At 39.4% G+C, this 17759-nt stretch overlaps 1 protein-coding gene across 6 annotated transcripts in view; it reads left to right on the top strand.

Moving 5' to 3' along the window:
• PITPNC1 (phosphatidylinositol transfer protein cytoplasmic 1) overlaps positions 1-11434 on the top strand; it is a 256232-nt gene extending 244798 nt beyond the window's left edge. For 5 of the 6 annotated variants that reach the window (XM_079904442.1, XM_079904446.1, XM_079904443.1 and 2 more), the window contains one exon: positions 6515-11434. In XM_079904442.1, coding sequence (XP_079760568.1) covers positions 6515-6831 — 317 coding nt within the window. In that variant the 3' untranslated portion in view covers positions 6832-11434. Of the gene's footprint in view, positions 1-2341; positions 2461-6514 lie in introns of all 6 variants that reach the window. The other variant, XM_079904447.1, reaches the window with a different exon arrangement.
• The last annotated feature ends 6325 nt before the right edge of the window (positions 11435-17759 follow it).

Below are 17759 nucleotides of genomic sequence, written 5' to 3'. Positions count from 1 at the left end.
TCTTCTAATGACCTCAAATAATCGATTTTAAAATAATGTTCTCTTTTTCTTTCTTACAGAAGTAATGCATATTTGATAGAGAAAACTTAGAAAATGTAGATAAACAAAAAGGAGAAAATGAAAATTACCTATAATTCCAACTCCTCAAAACAATCACTCTTTTAACATTTTGAAGTGTACCCTTTCAAAAGTCTTTTTTAAGTGTATATAATGCTTTTCTGGTAAAAGAAATGATTTCTTTTACCTCCAATTTTTTATTTAACAATATACCAAGGACATTTCTCTATAGTGTTAAATATCCTTCTGCATCATTTTTAACCACTGCATAATACCATCAGGCCCCTGAGTTGTTTTCAATTTTTCACTATTATGAACAAGATAATAATGAGTATCTTTGTTATTAAATCTTTCTTCACATCCATAAAAATTGAGATATCTTTGAAAGCCCATAGTCACACAGTTTAAGCCCCTCTCTTAACATTGAGCTAATTAAAAATAAAGAATGATTTCCTTTGAGATTCACTAGAACAAAGAAGTGAAACCGCCTTTGTTTTTGTTTTCAAAATTACTGGCATGCCAGCAAGGGGGGAAATAAAGTGTCTAATGAACATATGTATGAAGAAATTTTAAACTTTTAACTTAAAATGACCTAAGTATTCATTCCAGGTGTATTTGTGTTTAAGAATTTTGATCACCAGCCATTGAAATTAAAGTGATTGTATTGAAAGGATGTTATTATTGTTAACTAAGACGCATTTGTTCTAATCACAAAGCAGCATCTCTTTACTGCTTTCCATTTGCCTTGATTTTCTAAAAGAAAAGCATGCTCTTTGCTTGGCCAGACTGTTGCTTGGCTTTCTTGATACTTACATTGCTTATGGACAGCGTTTTTTGATTAACGGTTTCGGGGTGTGGAGGGGGACCATCAGCTAAATAAAATAGCCCAGGCGTGGATTTAGAGCTGCCCTCCATCTTGGCCGCAAGACTACCCTGAATTAATTCATAAACTTCTGGCAAGTCTACCCTTTAGAATTGAAGAGACTCTCACATGACACACATGGATTGATATAAAAAGACACCGGACCACATCATGCAGAAACGACTTAAGGAAAAATTCCAGCTGCACATAACCCGCTCTACATCCCCACCAAGCTAACTAGTGACCAAGGCAGTAGCTTGATTAACCAATTGTTGTGCATGTACCATTCATTGTAAAGAGTCATGAAGTTAAATTCTGCCGTGAGAGTCTCAGAAGAATGCCCACTGGGGAAATTGCAAATAAAATGTTGTAAAATAACCAAGGAGTGGAGTGGGGAGTGGAGGATAAAGCAACAGAAGTATTTAATGTGAGGCTAATTGTTATTTTTATGTTTCACCTATTGAAGATAACAGGTTCTTTGTTGAAGTTTTTTATCAGTTGGATTGAGACAAGGCTTCTCAACCTTGGCACCACTGACATTTTGGACCAAATCATTCTTTGCTGGGGAGGCGGGGAGGACTGTGCACTGTAGGATGTGCCACAGCATCCCTGGCCTCTACCCACTACATGCCAGTAGCACCTCCACCCCAGTTGTGACAACCAAAAATGTCACAAAACTGTCCCCTGTTGAGAACCACTGGATTAAGAAATGAGCATTCTGAAATACTGAAAAAGTGAAGACTCAGGCCAAACATCATCATGTCATGTGCCATTTTATTTAGAGATCAGTGTGGGTGGAAGTAGTGCCACCCATCTTTGTGCTATTATGCTAGACTTGAAGTTCAGTGCAGACCTGTACTCTCTGACACCATGTATTCTGTGCAAAAATACCTCTCTGTGTGAGCATCGCACCAAATCTCACTGGTAGCAGTGAGCATCATTTCTCTGCCCTCTACGTCATGTCTCTTACAATAGCAATGAAAGTGTTCTTTCTGTTGAATGCATTGTTGTAAAGAATCTCCAAATCTATTTTGAAAGGTATATGGAAGGTAAGTATTAGACCACACAGACCTGACCCTGTCCCTTAAAGGGATCTTCTAACCATGCTTTTAGGAGATCTCAGGCTACAGCCCTATCCACGAGCTAATACTTTCTACCCACCTAGCTCATTTTACAAGAATCACCCCTAAATAATTTCCACTCTTTTCAGTTCTAAGACTATTTTGACTTAACTTCCTTGTATTCACTCCCCCTTTGGCTGGTTTGCCTAACTTTATGATTGACTCTTCATAAAGTTAGTGAGTTCCCTGCTTTTTACTCCTCTCTCTGGCTTCTGCTAAGCTGCCATCTTCCCCTGAAGTCTCCCCCATTGAAAGTTTGGATTTAATAACGGAAGTTGCCAACATCTTGACCTTCTTTCAGATATGACAATGGATGATGTTCGGGAATACGAGAAAAACATGCATGAACAAACCAACATAAAAGTTTGCAATCAGCATTCCTCCACTGTGGATGACATAGAGAGCCAGGCCCAAACAAGTGTATGTAGAATTTTTAAAACATGTTGCCCACCCTTTACCAAACATACACATAAACTGATCTTTGAAAAGACTTCAAATGCATCAGTTCTCAAACTTCCACAAAAAAGCGTCATCACCCAGAGGCTGTTGGTGAAGAACCTGAGCTGGGTCTTAATTGGACAGTGTTACCTCTTGCTTCCAGACATTTCCATTCTTTAACGCCGCTTGACTCGGGGGTTATTTCGGTCGTAAAACCAAGAGCATGTAGAGTGGAAACATTGTGTGGCCTGCACCACAAAAGAACAGAGGGGTGAAAACAGACGTCCTAAGAAAGCTAGACCATCAATGCCAGTAACTTTTAAAGACATAGTTAACACTCATTCATTTAAGTCGTTCATTCTGGCTCATCTAGTATTTTAGGTTTCTTTACATTTGCTTTGAAATGCTTTCTAGGGCTCTTTATGGCTATCTGACCCAATCACTTCCTTTTTACTTAGGTTCATGTCCAGATGGGGCTGCCATCTGTGCATACATACTGGCTGAGCAGCGAAGGTGTGGTGAGCTAGCTCTAGCCCGGGACTTAAGCATCAGAGAACCTGAGGTTATTTAATGGCACATTGGTGATTGAGAGCTGACCGTACGGTGTATGCCAGCATCTTAAATATAGTTCTATCTCAATCATTCGTGCTAATGAAGAGGAGTGACAGATAACAAAGAAAAATGTAATCGCCAAGTCATTTAAATGTATCTTTGGCCAGAGCTGTGATCTCTTTGGGTGCCAGCTTGAGCCCACATGTCTGTTAGCCCCACAGTAATACACGTTAGATATTTAAGAAATTGACAGCGTAGTTACAGAAAATTGACAGATGGCTATCGTTGTAAATGCTTTAGATACGCAAAGACCTTTGGTTGCACTTTGGAAATTTCTAGTGAACTTTTGAGAGCATGTCTTTGGAATGTGCCCTGTAAAACCTATGTGCTGCTATTGGATGCATGTGACTGCCCTTGAGGTTGAAATGGACTTCCTCCCCATTTTGGATGCAGTGATTGGATTTGCAGAAAGCTCTTTGGATCAGGAGGTGTTCCTCTGTAGGCACCGACCAGTTCCTATAGGACTTCCCCTTTCCTCTCTCCCTGTTCTAAAGTTAGAAGTGCTCATTAAGGAAACTGTCCTTGAATTTCTATCACTTTCAATTACCTTTTCTTTAGGAACGTTAGACACCTGTTCCCTCTCAGCTGCTCTCTGAAAGCCACTCACTATATATAAGCACCACAAGACAAAGGAAGCCAGAGGAAAGGGGAAGATGCCAGGTAGCCAAAGGATACTAAACAGTGCTTTCCTCATTCTAAGTTCTTACACCTTATTGAATTTGTTACAATATTGCTTCTGTTTTATGTTTTGGTTTTTTGGCCTGGAGGCATGTGAGATCTTAGTTCCCCGGCCAGGGATGGAACCCTCACCCCCTGCATTGGAAGGCGAAGTCTTAACCACTGGACCACCAGGGAAGTCCCAACGTGGTTACCTTTAAATGCTTACCACCATTTCCCTTATTCTTTGAATTCCATCAAATTGGGGGTCATTTATTTTTCTATATTTTTCTTCTCTATCATAATGAAAAAGTTGAAATCAAGGGGCTGCTGTCCATCAGGAATAAAAACTGCATGGGTGCTCAGTAAATTTAAATCATTGACCTGAGTAGAGACAAACTAGATTGAAATTAGGCAAAATGAGCATCCATGGCCACGGGCAATAAGGAAAATAACAGTCTCCTATTCAATTGAGTAGGTTCAATACTTTCAAGGAAGAGAACTTCTAAGAGACTCTGAACGGGAGTGTAAAATCAAACTTCTGTACTTTGGATGATTTCTGCCCCCTGCTGGATGTGTGGAGTGGAGCACTATATTCAGCCACTTGTATAGAAAACCTGATTTTTCAAAGATGATATCATTTATTATAGCAGAAACATACTGCTGAGATTTTGCTGACGTTCGCTGAAATTTTTCTGAGTCTCAATTTGTTTTTATTTTTCTTATACTTTTTTTAAACATATTTATTGGAGTATAATTGCTTTACAATGGTGTGTTAGTTTCTGCTTTATAACAAAGTGAATCAGATATACATATACATATATCCCCATATCTCTTCCCTCTTGCGTCTCCCTCCCTCCCACCCTCCCTATCCCACCCCTCTGGTGGTCACAAAGCACGAGCTGATCTCCCTGTGCTATGCGACTGCTTCTCAATTTTGTTTTGAAATACCTCCTTTTAAAGAACTTAATCTTGTTTAATAGAGCTTGTTTAATAGTCTTAGTATTTTAATAGAGCTTGTTTAATAGTCTTAGTATTTTAATAGAGCTTGTTTAATAGTCTTAGTATTTTTTTAAAGTGGTAAGTTTACAGGTACAGTTCTTGCTATATTCTGAATTTCATATTCTGTCAACACAGGCATAATTTTTTATTTCCTTTGTAAGAACTTTTTCCTTTCAGAAAATTTTAATAATTGTTCCTAGGAAATCCTCTTAAGGATTTTGTTTTTTGCGCAATATTCCTGGTTTGCTCATATGTTATATGACTCTCTGTCTCTCTCTCTCTCTGTCTCTCTCTGTCTCTCTGTCTCTCGTCTCTCTTTCTCTCTCTCTCTCTCTCTATATATATATCCTAATGATTAATACTATATTAACTCCACAGTTAGTATTTCCAAAGGGGCTCTATGTTTCATACTATTTTATGTGGTATCATCTAATGTGGTATCACCTACTAAGTTCATGGGAGAGGCCACAGATGAAAAACGGGTCTCTGGAAGCTAAAACAGATGTAGAAATCCATGGGCAGCAGATTTCACATTTTACAAGCTTTTAGGCCTTCACTGAGCTTTTTCTAATATGCCCAGTTATCTGTTTTCCCTGTTACCAGTAATAAAATTGGCAAAAGATACCAGGGATAGCCAGACTGAGAGTAATTAATAATAACCATAATAGTAGTAGTAATAATAATAGAGTTTCTAAGAATGAGAGAAGAGATACTAAACTATATAAAGCAAACCGGCCCTAAGAAAGAAGGCATCACTGTATTGTAACACAGCGATATTCCTTCAGTGTATTATGTCTAAAATGTAGTAAGTGTATATAATACGTTATTCACTGTAGTTACATTAGGGAAGGATTTACATTTAAAGGAATTTTTCTTTTTTACTTTCTCACGTAATAACATTTCAGGTATTTGGAAAGTCTACACCATCTGACAATGCCTGTTAAATGAGGCGTCACTGAATTTATTTCTTGAATGCCAAATAATGCTCTTTTTTCTTTTAAATAAAATTCTCACCCATTATGTGATACTATCCTTTTGTTCTCTGCTCTTTTTCTTTTTATGTTTCCTTGAGAAATGGTTTCGTTTTTTTGGTTTGGGGATAGTTAGCAGAGTTTGTTGTTGTTGTTGTCATATCTTACTTATTTTTTAAGAAGAAATAATTAAAACACAGCGTCTGAAAAATCTCAGGGTGGATACACAGTCAGGAAACAAGTAACCCCTAGAATACATAAAGTATATTCATTGAATAAGAGGATAGCATGTTGAAAAATTCTGATGATCTGCCTATTTACCCTATAAAGGTGAACTTATATTTTCACGATCTAAAGTGGATAATAGTATGTATCATTTTGGGGCCATTGATTGCTTTAATAATCTTCCCTTTATAGAAAAGATGGCCAGGTCTAATAATAGCTCTGCATACCATACCATACGCACAACACAGACACACACAGCTCCGGTGTGCTTCTGTACTCTCCTGATAAGTTCTTTTTTCAGAATACTTAAAGTACTCACTGAAAAGTGCTTTGGACAACCTTGGATGGTTACTCATAAAGGAATTTTTTTTTTTCAGAGGTCTGCCTCAGTAAAAAGAAAAAAATTCAGGGCTTAGCATTTCGATGATAATTTGGGTTTATAATCTGGAGAGATCCCCTTATCATAGAGTTCTGATGGGTCCTTTAAAAACAGGCAGAGAGATGAATCCGTTTGCATCTCTTCTAAATACCTGCTCATTTTTTTCTTCTTTCTGTTTTTTTCCTTTAAGACATGACAATGGATGAAGTCCGAGAATTTGAACGAGCCACTCAGGAAGCCACCAACAAGAAAATTGGCGTTTTCCCCCCTGCCGTTTCTATCTCCAGCATTCCCCTGCTGCCGTCCTCAGTCCGCAGCGCCCCTTCCAGCGCTCCATCCACTCCTCTCTCCACAGATGCGCCAGAATTTCTGTCGGTTCCCAAAGATCGGCCCCGGAAAAAGTCTGCCCCAGAAACTCTCACGCTTCCAGACCCTGAGAAAAAAGCCACCCTGAATTTACCTGGCATACATTCTTCAGATAAGCCATGTCGGCCTAAAGCAGAGTAACTTCATAAGAATATTTCATGGGGTTTTATATTTTCGGTTTGGGGTCTTGTTTTTTTTGTTTGTTGTTTTTTTTTTAATAATCTGGTATAGAAAAAGACTGCTTTGTCCCTCAAACATGTCCCTTTGATCTTTTGAGTGTGCATGTTGTTAAGTAATTTCACATATGATTCCCTAAGTATGCCACACAGCGTCATATTAGATGTAAGATGTAAGACTTGCAAAGGACAGAAGGGATCTTCTGTAGCCACAGCTGGATGCCAGGGAGGAAGCCTTGTTTATTGGGCATTTGATGAGGTTGGCATGGACTTCAAGGGTAAATAAATGAAAACTTTGCACCACTGTGTTACAAGGTGTAGTGAAATAGTGAAGTCAGTTTCCTCCCATCAAACCTGAAATTCTCAAAAATATTCTCAGGCATAATATACCTAATTGTTAAATTTTGAACTGCTCCTTACCAATACTTGAATACCAGTAGTTACTGAGATTCCTATTTGCGTTAGTCTGACTCAGGATTTGGGGCCTAATTAACTCTTTAAATTTTTTGGAAATTTTAATTATCAACATGTAGAGGCTCCAAGGGCAATTAACAGTAACTTATTTATACCTTTCACAGAATTTAATAAAGATTCCACTTGTTTCTGTCTTTTAATAACTTTCCCCTTCGTGCCCTTGTGGCCTCAGAAATCTTTAAGAATTACATGGATGAATGTGACCATAACTGTCTGATTTGGGGATGGTTTGGTTTAGGAACCAATAGGCCCAGGTGAGGCAAACGTCTTTTTTTTTCTACAGGTACCAACGAACCTTGACCTATCACCTTCCGTCATCCTTTAAGATTCTCAGAATTTGCAATTAATTGAGTAGAATTCATTGACTCTTTACCCATTCAAAGAAGTTCAAGGATAGAGTAAACTACCTGGACTTTAACACTGTCAGAGTTGTCTCCCATCCCCTTCCTCATTTTACTCTTAATAACATCTAGACCTCCCTGAACGGATTGCCCATCACTAGACCTTAGAAAAGATTGTCATTCTCTTGCTCCTTACTTGAAATCCAAATATTGGGAATGTCACAAAAGTCGAGTGAATACAGTCGAGTGGGAGGAGAAAATGAGCAGAATGGCTGACTCCTATCTGTAGAGTAACAAGGAAAAGTGGTAAAAGATGCCCCTCTGTCTAGCTTTCTTTTCTGAGAGTATTGGTAATGCAAGATTAGACTCAAGGTTGATGGGAGACAAGATCACTCACCAAAGTGGCAGAAAGAGAACTCTCCTTTGATCTAAAGAGAAGACTGCCACCTTCGCACCTCACTGCCTTTAAACACAGAAAGAAGAGCAAACAGAATCTGGCATTTCCTTTTGTCCTCCAAGAGAGGAAGAGAACAAGGTAATTGGGCAACTCCAAGGCCCCAGCTAGCCTTCCTGACCATAACCTCCAACCTCAGGAAAGGGACCTTCCCCAAACACAGATTCCAAAGGACACTACATAGACCAAGGAGGGTATCCTCCTCCTCTTACACAGCCTCTCAGCCAGTGGACCCTGCCTGCTTCTCTCTCTCAGAGCACAGCACTCTGCCTAGTGTCCTTCCAGTTAACAGACTCTCCCAAGGTGCAGGTGCTGGTCCCATGAGCCCAGCACCAAGTGTTCTAAGTCATATGTCAGATTGTCAAGATCATTTCTTTATCTATAGGTTGACATTTAGCTTAATAAATAAATAAACCCAGAACTCAAAGGGAACCCATTGCAAATAGCTTAGATCAACAGTGCATCTCTTCCCTAAGAATGATAGCACCATAGTAAGACACCGCCTTTGCATGGTATGGTAGCATGATTTTTGCTTGTGGGAAAACTCAATCTTTTATCAAGACCTCTTGGACTTCTCAATGGCTCTCTTTCGACACAGTAGCACTTAACAAGAATGTTTCCCTTTGGAAGTAAAATTCTCCTTTCAGAAGACAGTGACATAGTGTGTATATTTGCTTACCATTTGCAAGCTGAAATCAGGAGGGGGTGGGATCGTGATTTTTGCATGGAATGAATTTATTTTGTGCGTGCTGTTCACACATCTAGACCTAGTTTTTCTGTTGATGCCATTGCTAATTTTCCATTTTTGTAAAGTAGCTTCTGCTATCAAGGTCAGCAATTCTATATGCTTTAGAAAGCTAATTTCTGGTTTCCTACTGTGAGTTTTCTTTCTCTTATAGCCAGTACAATACCACAGACATTACTTGCAAAACTACCACTGATAGTGTAATTCTTAGCCAACAAATATGTGTGCTCTTAAAGTATGTTCAGTTTTTCTGTCTACATGTGGTTTGTGTGCATTTTCACGGGGGTGGGGGGGAGACGGGTGCAGATATCCCTTTAGCTGCTTTGAATATTTAGTCCAGTCATCACAGGGCATAAATGACTTCAGTATTTTATTTGTCTTGATTGTCAAGTGTCATTTCACAGTCTCCATACATGAATTTGTTTATTGTGGGGTACAAGCCTGCGATGAATGTGTATATAGAACATTATTAATTCCTATAAGGCTGGAAATTAAGTGGCTGCATGATGGAAATTTAGAAGAAGAAAAAAGCAGGAACTTGAATTCATTAAGCATGTTTAGGGGAAGAATAGAATCTTAACTCAGTGCCTCTGTCTGCAATGTGGAAACCTTCAACCTTGTTCACCAAAATTGTACTATACCTGTATATATATAAATATAGTGAATCCGACACCACCAGTTTTAAGTCTCTGGTAGCCAACTTAAAATAAATAATCCACAGAATAACATGTATGTTCACCCGATCTTTGTCTCTCATGTTAGTGGAGACCATCAAAATGACCATAGATTTCATTACTTTGAATGGACTTCAAATTACGAAATGCCCTTGTGCTTTTCGTTGGCTATAGTACAGCACTGTTGCTTTAGCTGTGCTTTCCCAGGATAAGAAGCCCTTGGTGTTTTTACTGCATAAACTTTGTCAGAAGTCAGCTCTGAAGACCATTTCATTTTCCTACTTTTGGGCTGGAATAAGACAAAGCAAAGAGGAAGCATAACAACAAAGGAGTCCGTGACATTTTTGTTACTACATGATAACCAAAACAGTATGAGTCCACTGGTGAACGAATTTATAAACCCTTCTGTTTTGGTCTTGCATTTGTGTGAGGGAAAATGGCTTTAAGTTATTTGGAGGTATTTATTAGCCATGTTTTTGGTTGTGAAAATAAATCTCTAAATAGCACAATTGTGTGTGTCTAATGTAGACACTCAAAAAACACAAAAAGACCCCCAAAAGTTATGTGGTTTTCTTCCAAGACACTGTGATAAACAGTGACCTAAGAGAATAGATTCTGACACTTCTCAAAAAATCATTTTTCCATGAAAATTTCAAGGCTAATGGATTTATGCGTATTTTAAAATTCTACTCGCCTTAGCATCTTTTCAATGGCTCAGAGACGACACGTCACTGGCTGGCATAGGTCAACAACAATTTTACTTTTCAGAAGGGCCAGAGAATAATTTACTCCACGTGTAATACGTACTCAGATAATCCAATGGGAAAGATTGTTTAAATAGTTTTAGTCCCTTTCTGATCATCTGATTCAGTAGGCTGGGTGACGATATGCCATCTAAGCCATAATTCTTGAAATTAAAAAAAAACCAGTGACTGCACTTGATCATAAATCATTTAAAACTATTCTTTCCTGCTGAAACCGAGTGTTACACAAGAGCATGGCAATGGCATACAGAGGCAACACATACCAGATTCTTCTGTGTTCTACCTTCAAAACAATCTGTTTCATTTGAAATGTAAGTGTTTAAGCTTTTTAGGAGTTAGTGCAATAAGAGAATGTGAATCTGTTGAGACCTTTCCAGATGCTGTTATTGTTATTTTGTCGTTAAGTTAACAGGTGCTTCAGGGTAAGCCTCTCAATGTTTTTGCTTAAAATCGAAAGCCTGTCTGTTGAATTGCAAGTCTCCCTTCAGTCTGTGTGTGTCGCCAAGGAGAGGTTCTTTGAGTTGATGTTATACCTGTGCCACTTGTATGTAGCTTCAAGTGTAATTTTTAGCGTTTACATTTCGAGCTGAGATCTTGATTAAATGAGTCAATATACCACTGCCACAGCTGAGGGACCAAGTTTTGGGCTGCACAGTGTTATAGACAGCAAGCAAAGCAAACAAAATTGATCCTCACACGCCATCCTCCTGTGTCATTTTATGGCTGTTTTGTGGTTTTTTCCCCAGTTATTTATTATTGATAATAACTTACTTTTTCTTACATTCTGTTGTAAATAAAGTACAAAGCAATCTTCTTTCCAAGTGTAGCTTCCTCTCTCTCTTTCTCAGATCTTCCCAAGGGAATGTTAACTATTGGGAGCTTGGGGGTTGATGGGAAAGAAGCTATCAAGGGAGAAAGAACAAGCCAAAGGCCGGAACTTAGACCCAGTTCTAGGGGACTTGTGTGCAAAGAAGCCTGGCCTGCTAATAGGCGTATGGTGTCTTCAGGGCTGGGCCCTTGGTAAGAAATGCCTGGGTGCCAGCTCTAACTCTCCAGCCAAAAAATACCCAAAGTGAATATAACCCGGTGGGATACACATGCAGACTCATCCATCCACCCATCAGGTGCTTGGTTACCCCTCATCAAATGTGAGGCAAGAGTCTTGAGTGGTAACCAAGGTAAAGCATCCCCCAGGGAATCTGTAGGAACACCACCTTAGGGGGGACACCAGATCCTCTCCACCGCAGGGCAAGCCAGGTAAGCTGCGCTGAAATGGCTCTGACCTGACGGTGGTTTCTCCATCTCAAGTAGCTCCTGTTGTTCACAAAAGCGTCCTCTGGGGACGGGAGGAGGAGCACAGAAATGCTTCAGCACCCATCTTTCAATAGTCTCCTCGGAGCTTAAGCAGAGACACACCTCTCCCTCCTATTCAATCCTGTAATGCGTGTCAGTATCCATATTATGATTCTTTTTATTGAAGTACAGTTGATTTACAATGTTGTGTTACTTTCTGCTGTACAGCAAAGTGATTCAGTTATACATATGTACATTCTTTTTCATATTCTTTTCCTCTATGGTTTATCACAGGATACTGAATATAGTTCCCTGTGCTATGCAATACGACTTTGTTGTTTATCCATTCTATATATAATAGTTTGCATCTGCTAATCCCCAACTCCCAGTCCTCCCTCCCCCACCCCCCCCATCCCCCTTGGCAACCACAAGTCTATTCTCTATGTCTGTGAGTCTGTTTCTGATTTGTAGATACGTGCATTTGTATTATTTTTTAGATTCCACATATAAGTGATATCATACGGTATTTGTCTTTCTCTGTCCGACTTACTTAGTATGATCAACTCTAGGCCCATCCATGTTGCTGCAAATGGCATTATTTCATTCTTTCTGATGGCCGAGTAATATTCTGTTGTATATATGTACCACATCTTCTTTATCCATTCCTCTGTCGATGGACATTTAGGTTGCTTCCATGTCTTGGCTGTTGTGAATAGTGCTGCTGTGAACATAGGGGTGCGTGTATCTTTTCGAATTAGAGTTTTGTCCAGGTATATGCCGAGGAGCATCCACATTGTGTGCCTCAATCTCTGATTGCGCCAGGCCACAGCTTCCTCTGACAGTGCACCATGACACACTGAAGATGGTCGCCAGATTACGTACACTAATTCAGTTAATCAAAACATGCTTGAGTTTCGAGCTGCAAATTCACCATTACCACTCCTGCCCTGCCATTTTTAAAAATATTTATTTATTCATTTATGGCTGCATTGGGTCTTCGTTGCTGTGGCGCAGGCTTCAGCAGTTGTGGCACGTGTACCTTTTCATTTGTTCTTCAAAACACACGAACTTCCCACACGTAGTTGCTGGCTGAAAGCGAACTCGGTACAGCCAGGCTGGCTGTTTCTTCCTGGGGCCAAACTATATAGGTTGCCTGATGTTAAATGTATAGATATTTATCGCATCACCAGTTTCCCTGTACAGCTTTTAATCATGATGTTATCTCATTTGAGTGTTACTCTTAGATTTCTGCACACCCACGTTCTTTTCTAAAACTTCCCGTTTCCTTCACTATATTCACTTGGGATTTTTTGCCTCCAGCTTCCAACTGTACCTTGGCCTCTCAGGTTTAAGATCTGTCATGTATCGTTTCTCCTAGCCCTGCTCTGAAATATCCCTAAATGAAAATGTTAGTCTCAAGCCTGAAGCTTTGATGGCTTTGGAACAACTATCAACCTATGTGTACGTGTACATTCATGTGCATGTGCGTGCATGTGTGCATGTGTGTGTGTGTGTGTGTGGTGTGTGTGTGTGAGCCTGTAACTTGTGTGGCTGATCCAGACAAGCCCTGTTTACCAGTTTATTGACTTTCTCTGCTTAATTTTTAGCCCTCTAGTATTCCACACCTCCATAAATTCTCCCTTTTCTACAGCATCTAATCTAGTAGGATATCTCATTCAAGTCCAAACATTTAACTACTTCTCCTTCACTTGGGAAAATTGGAAATGGCCTGGAACTAACTTTGCCTTAATATTCTTGCCCGGTCCCAGCATGGAGGACTTGAGCTAATAAGTAGCCAAAGAAACTGGATATGGCCTCAGGTCCTTCTGAATCCAGCCATTCGGTACAGCAACATTAAACAGCTGAATTAAACACCTGGAATTTAGGGGATAATTATGTTTAAGTAGAAGTACCAGCTGTCTTCACTAAAGGCAGACACTAAGGACTGGGAATCATCATTTCCCCCTCCTTTAACTTATAGAAAGGAGATTTGGCCGTCTGTTACTCAAGGGTGTTTGAGGGCAGACAAATCTGGACCTTTGTGATTTTTTTTAAAAAATCGTATTCCAAAACAACTTTCCTGCTCCCAAGGGATTCTGCATGCATGCAAGATGCTGACAGTTTACTGCTCTTTAGCAACACTTGGGACTCACTCTGTGATCTTCAGCACACAAGTGATTATATTCAGAGCAGTCCAAAGATAGCTTGCTGCTCTCCATGTGCAGTCTGCTGTTAAAGACAGTCATCAGTATTAACGTGTGCTATACCTCTTCCCAGAACACAACTTGAAAATTTAGAAACGTGTCTACGAGTTTGAATTTTCCCACTCTTATCTTAGGGTTATTGCATTTCTTTGCATCTTGTTAAAATCTATTATACGGACCCAAGATCATGAATTTTCTTTTCACCTTCATTAAGTACTTTGGAATTTGCTCTTTCTTCTGCGGAAGGTAACTCATAGATGCATACCTTTCTACAAAACACTTCAAGGATCTTGAATTATTTTATATACACCTTTACGTTTGGTACATAACATGGCCATCATTTTCATAGCTGTGTAATATTCCATTGGGTTGGAAATCTATCATTTACTTAAACATTGCTTTAGTATTTGGCATATAGGTTATTTTCTGGATTTTGTTATCATATATAGGGTTGTTAGGAACATCTTTGTAATATAGTTTATGTCTTTTTTTAAGATTTTTTTGATGTGGACCATTTTTTAAAGTCTTTATTGAATTTGTTACAATGTTGCTTCTGTTTTATGTTTTGGTTTTCTGGCCACATGGCATGTGGGATCTTAGCTCCCCGACCAGGGATCGAACTCGCACCCCCTGCATGGGAAGGCAATGTCTTAACCACTGGACCACCAGGGAAGTCCCTATGTCTTCTTTCTAATTATTTGTTTTGGATAAATTCCCAGAAATTGAATTACTAGGTCAAAGGATATAAATATATATATATATATATATATTTTATATATATAAATTTATTTATTTTTGGCTTCATTAGGTCTTAGTTGCTGTGCTCAGGTTTTCTTTTTAGTTGCAGTGAGCAGGGGCTACTCTTCGTTGCGGTGCGCAGGCCTCTCATTAAGGTGGAAAGGATATAAATATTTTTATGACTTTGAGTGTTTACTGACAATATCTCTTCCATAGAAAATTGTACCAATTTACAATTCCACTGAGAGTGTATGAATAAGAACATTTGTCTTTTTTTTTTTTTTTGCGGTACGCGGGACTCTCACTGTTGTGGCCTCTCCCGTTGCAGAGCACAGGCTCCGGACGCGCAGGCTCAGCGGCCATGGCTCACAGGCCCAGCTGCTCCACGGCATGTGGGATCTTCCCGGACCGGGGCACGAACCTGTGTCCCCTGCATCGGCAGGCGGACTCTCAACCACTGCGCCACCAGGGAAGCCCCTAGAACATTTGTCTTTTTAAACAAGTATTTGTAGTTTTAAAAGTTCACTATTCTCAAGTTATTAAGCAATGGCTAGCATCCATTTCCCACGTTAAGTCCTTTGTTTGTTTAATGTCTTAATATTCTCTTTTGGGGTGTTCATATGATGAAGGGCAAGTCTAGACAAAGAAGTTCTCTGATTTATTTAAATGTTCCATGCCTTCCCTAGCTTAGAAATGTTGACTGGTTACTACAGAAAGAAAAGCATAAGGAATTCCATTTTATTGAATAAACAAACATCAATTTTTTTAATTTAATTTTTATTTTATGTAGGGGTATAGTTGATTTACAATGTTGTGTTAGTTTCAGGTGTACAGCAAAGTGGTTCAGTTATACATATGCATATATCCATTCTTTTTCAGGTTCTTTTCCCATACAGGTTATTACAGAACATTAAGTAGAGTTCCCTATGCTATACAGTAGGTCCTTGTTGATTATCTATTTTACATATTCTAGTGTGTATATGTTAATCCCAACCTCCTAATTTATCCCTCCCCACAGCCTTTCCCCTTTGGTAACCATAAGTTTGTTTCCAGAGTCTGTTTCTGAACAAATATCAATTTTAAGTGATTTTGTTTTCAAGCTTTCATTGATAACAAACATTTAATGCATTTTTACTTGAGTATTTCCTGAAAACTACCATATATGTGCCAACAAGTTTTGTTTGGTTGGTTTTTTTGCTTGTTTTTTTTAACCAAGAGAAAATCAAAGTAAAAACTCGAGAATTTTAGTTTAGAATCAGTGATTTCCTGGTTCTAATAGAACCTTGGTAAGGACAGAGCAGAGTCCTTTCAAAGTCTTTTCATTTAACTTCTTGGAAAGAATGCGATGATGGATTGCACACATGCTCCGAAAAAGGAAGGTAACAGTCTGTGTGTCATCCCCTCCTGAGCCACGTGAGAGTCATTCCTGGGGAATAGAGAATTTTTCTCAGGGAGAATGGCCGTTTCTCACTCATAATAAGGACAAGGTATCAGATTTACCTGCAAGTTAGTTCAGAATCTGACTGCAGTCTTTACTTTTTTGTTGTCAGTGTTGTGTGTGTGTGTTTAATATTTATTTATTTTATTTATTTTTTTGGCTGTGTCGGGTCTTAGTTGCAGCATGCGGGATCTTCATTGAGGCATGTGAGATCTTTCACTGTGGCGCGGGCTTCTCTCTAGTTGTGGCGTGCGGATTTTCTCTCTCTAATTGTGGCACGCAGGGTCCAGAGCTCGTGGGCTCTGTAGTTGAGGCACGTGGACTCAGTAGTTGTGGAGAGCGGGCTTAGTTGCCCCGCAGTGTGTGGGATCTTATTTCCCCGACCAGGGATCAAACCTGCGTCCCCTGCATTGGAAGGCAGATTCTTTACCACTGGACCACCAGGGAAGTCCCAGTTTGTGTGCTGATGTCAACTTTCTATTTTGAAATAATTATAGCTGCAAAGGAAGTTACAAAGAAATGTACATGGATGTCCTATGCACCCTTAACCCAGCCTCCCCCAATGATAACAGCTTGTATAACTACCATACAATATCACAACCAAGAAACTGACATGGGTACAATCCATAAAGCTTATTCAGATTTCACCAGTTTTACATGCACCCATTTGTGTGTGTGCAAGTGTGTATGTGTTTGGTTCTACGCAATTTTATCACCTGTTTAGCTTCATGTAACTACTGCCACATTCAATACATGGAACTATTCTATCACTGCAGAACTCTCGAATACTGTCCCTTTATAGCGAAGCCCCCTCACCCCACCCCCCTCACCTTGCCCCACAGAAACTTTACTTTTAAAAACAAACAAAGGGCTTCCCTGTTGGCACAGTGGTTAAGAACCCGCCTGCCAATGCAGGGGACACGGGTTCGAGCCCTGGTCTGAGAAGATCCCACATGCTGCAGAGCAACTAAGCCCATGTGCCACAACTACTGAGGCCGTGTGCCACGACTACTGAAGCCCGCGCGCCTAGAGCCTGTGCTCCACAACAAGAGAAGCCACTGCAATGAGAAGCCTGAGCACCACAGCGAAGCGTAGCCCCCGCTCGCCTCAACTAAAGAAAGCCCGCGTGCAGTGACGAAGATCCAACACAGCCAAAAATAAATTAAATAAATAAATTTATTAAATAAATAAAAACAAAGAAAATATATCATTGAGGCCGTATCAGTTTTTCTTTCTACTAAAACATACTACAGCTCTCAAACATTTTTTTTTTTTGGCTATTTTTAAATTGCGGTAAAATATACAAAGCATAAAATTTACCATTTTAACTGTTTGTAAGTGTACAATTCAGTGGCATTAAGTATATTCACAATGCTGTGCAATCATCACCACTCATTTCCATAAATTTTTCATCATCCCAAACAGAAACTCTACCCAATGAACAATAACGCCCTATCCTTCCCTCCCTCTAGCCCCCAATAGCCTCTGTTCTACTTTCTGTCTCTATAAATTTGCCTGTTATGGATATTTTCTGTAAATGGAGTCATATAATATTTGTCCTTGTGTATCTAGCTTATGTCACTTTGCATAATGTTTTCAAGTTTCATTCATTTTATAGCCTGTATCAGACATTTTAAAGGATTGTTTTGTGGGGGAAAAATATCTGATAAGCCGGTAAACATACTTTCCTGTGTATTGCATTTTTTAACAGAAGTGTTCTAAAGCTGTGTGATGTTGGCAAATCACTTCATCTTTCTGAGCGTTCATT

The sequence above is a fragment of the Stenella coeruleoalba genome, assembly GCF_951394435.1.
Source record: "Stenella coeruleoalba genome assembly, chromosome: 19".
Classification (NCBI taxonomy): domain Eukaryota; kingdom Metazoa; phylum Chordata; class Mammalia; order Artiodactyla; family Delphinidae; genus Stenella; species Stenella coeruleoalba.
The sequence above is the reverse complement of the archived record's forward strand: the minus strand, read 5'-3'. Positions and strand labels throughout refer to the sequence as shown.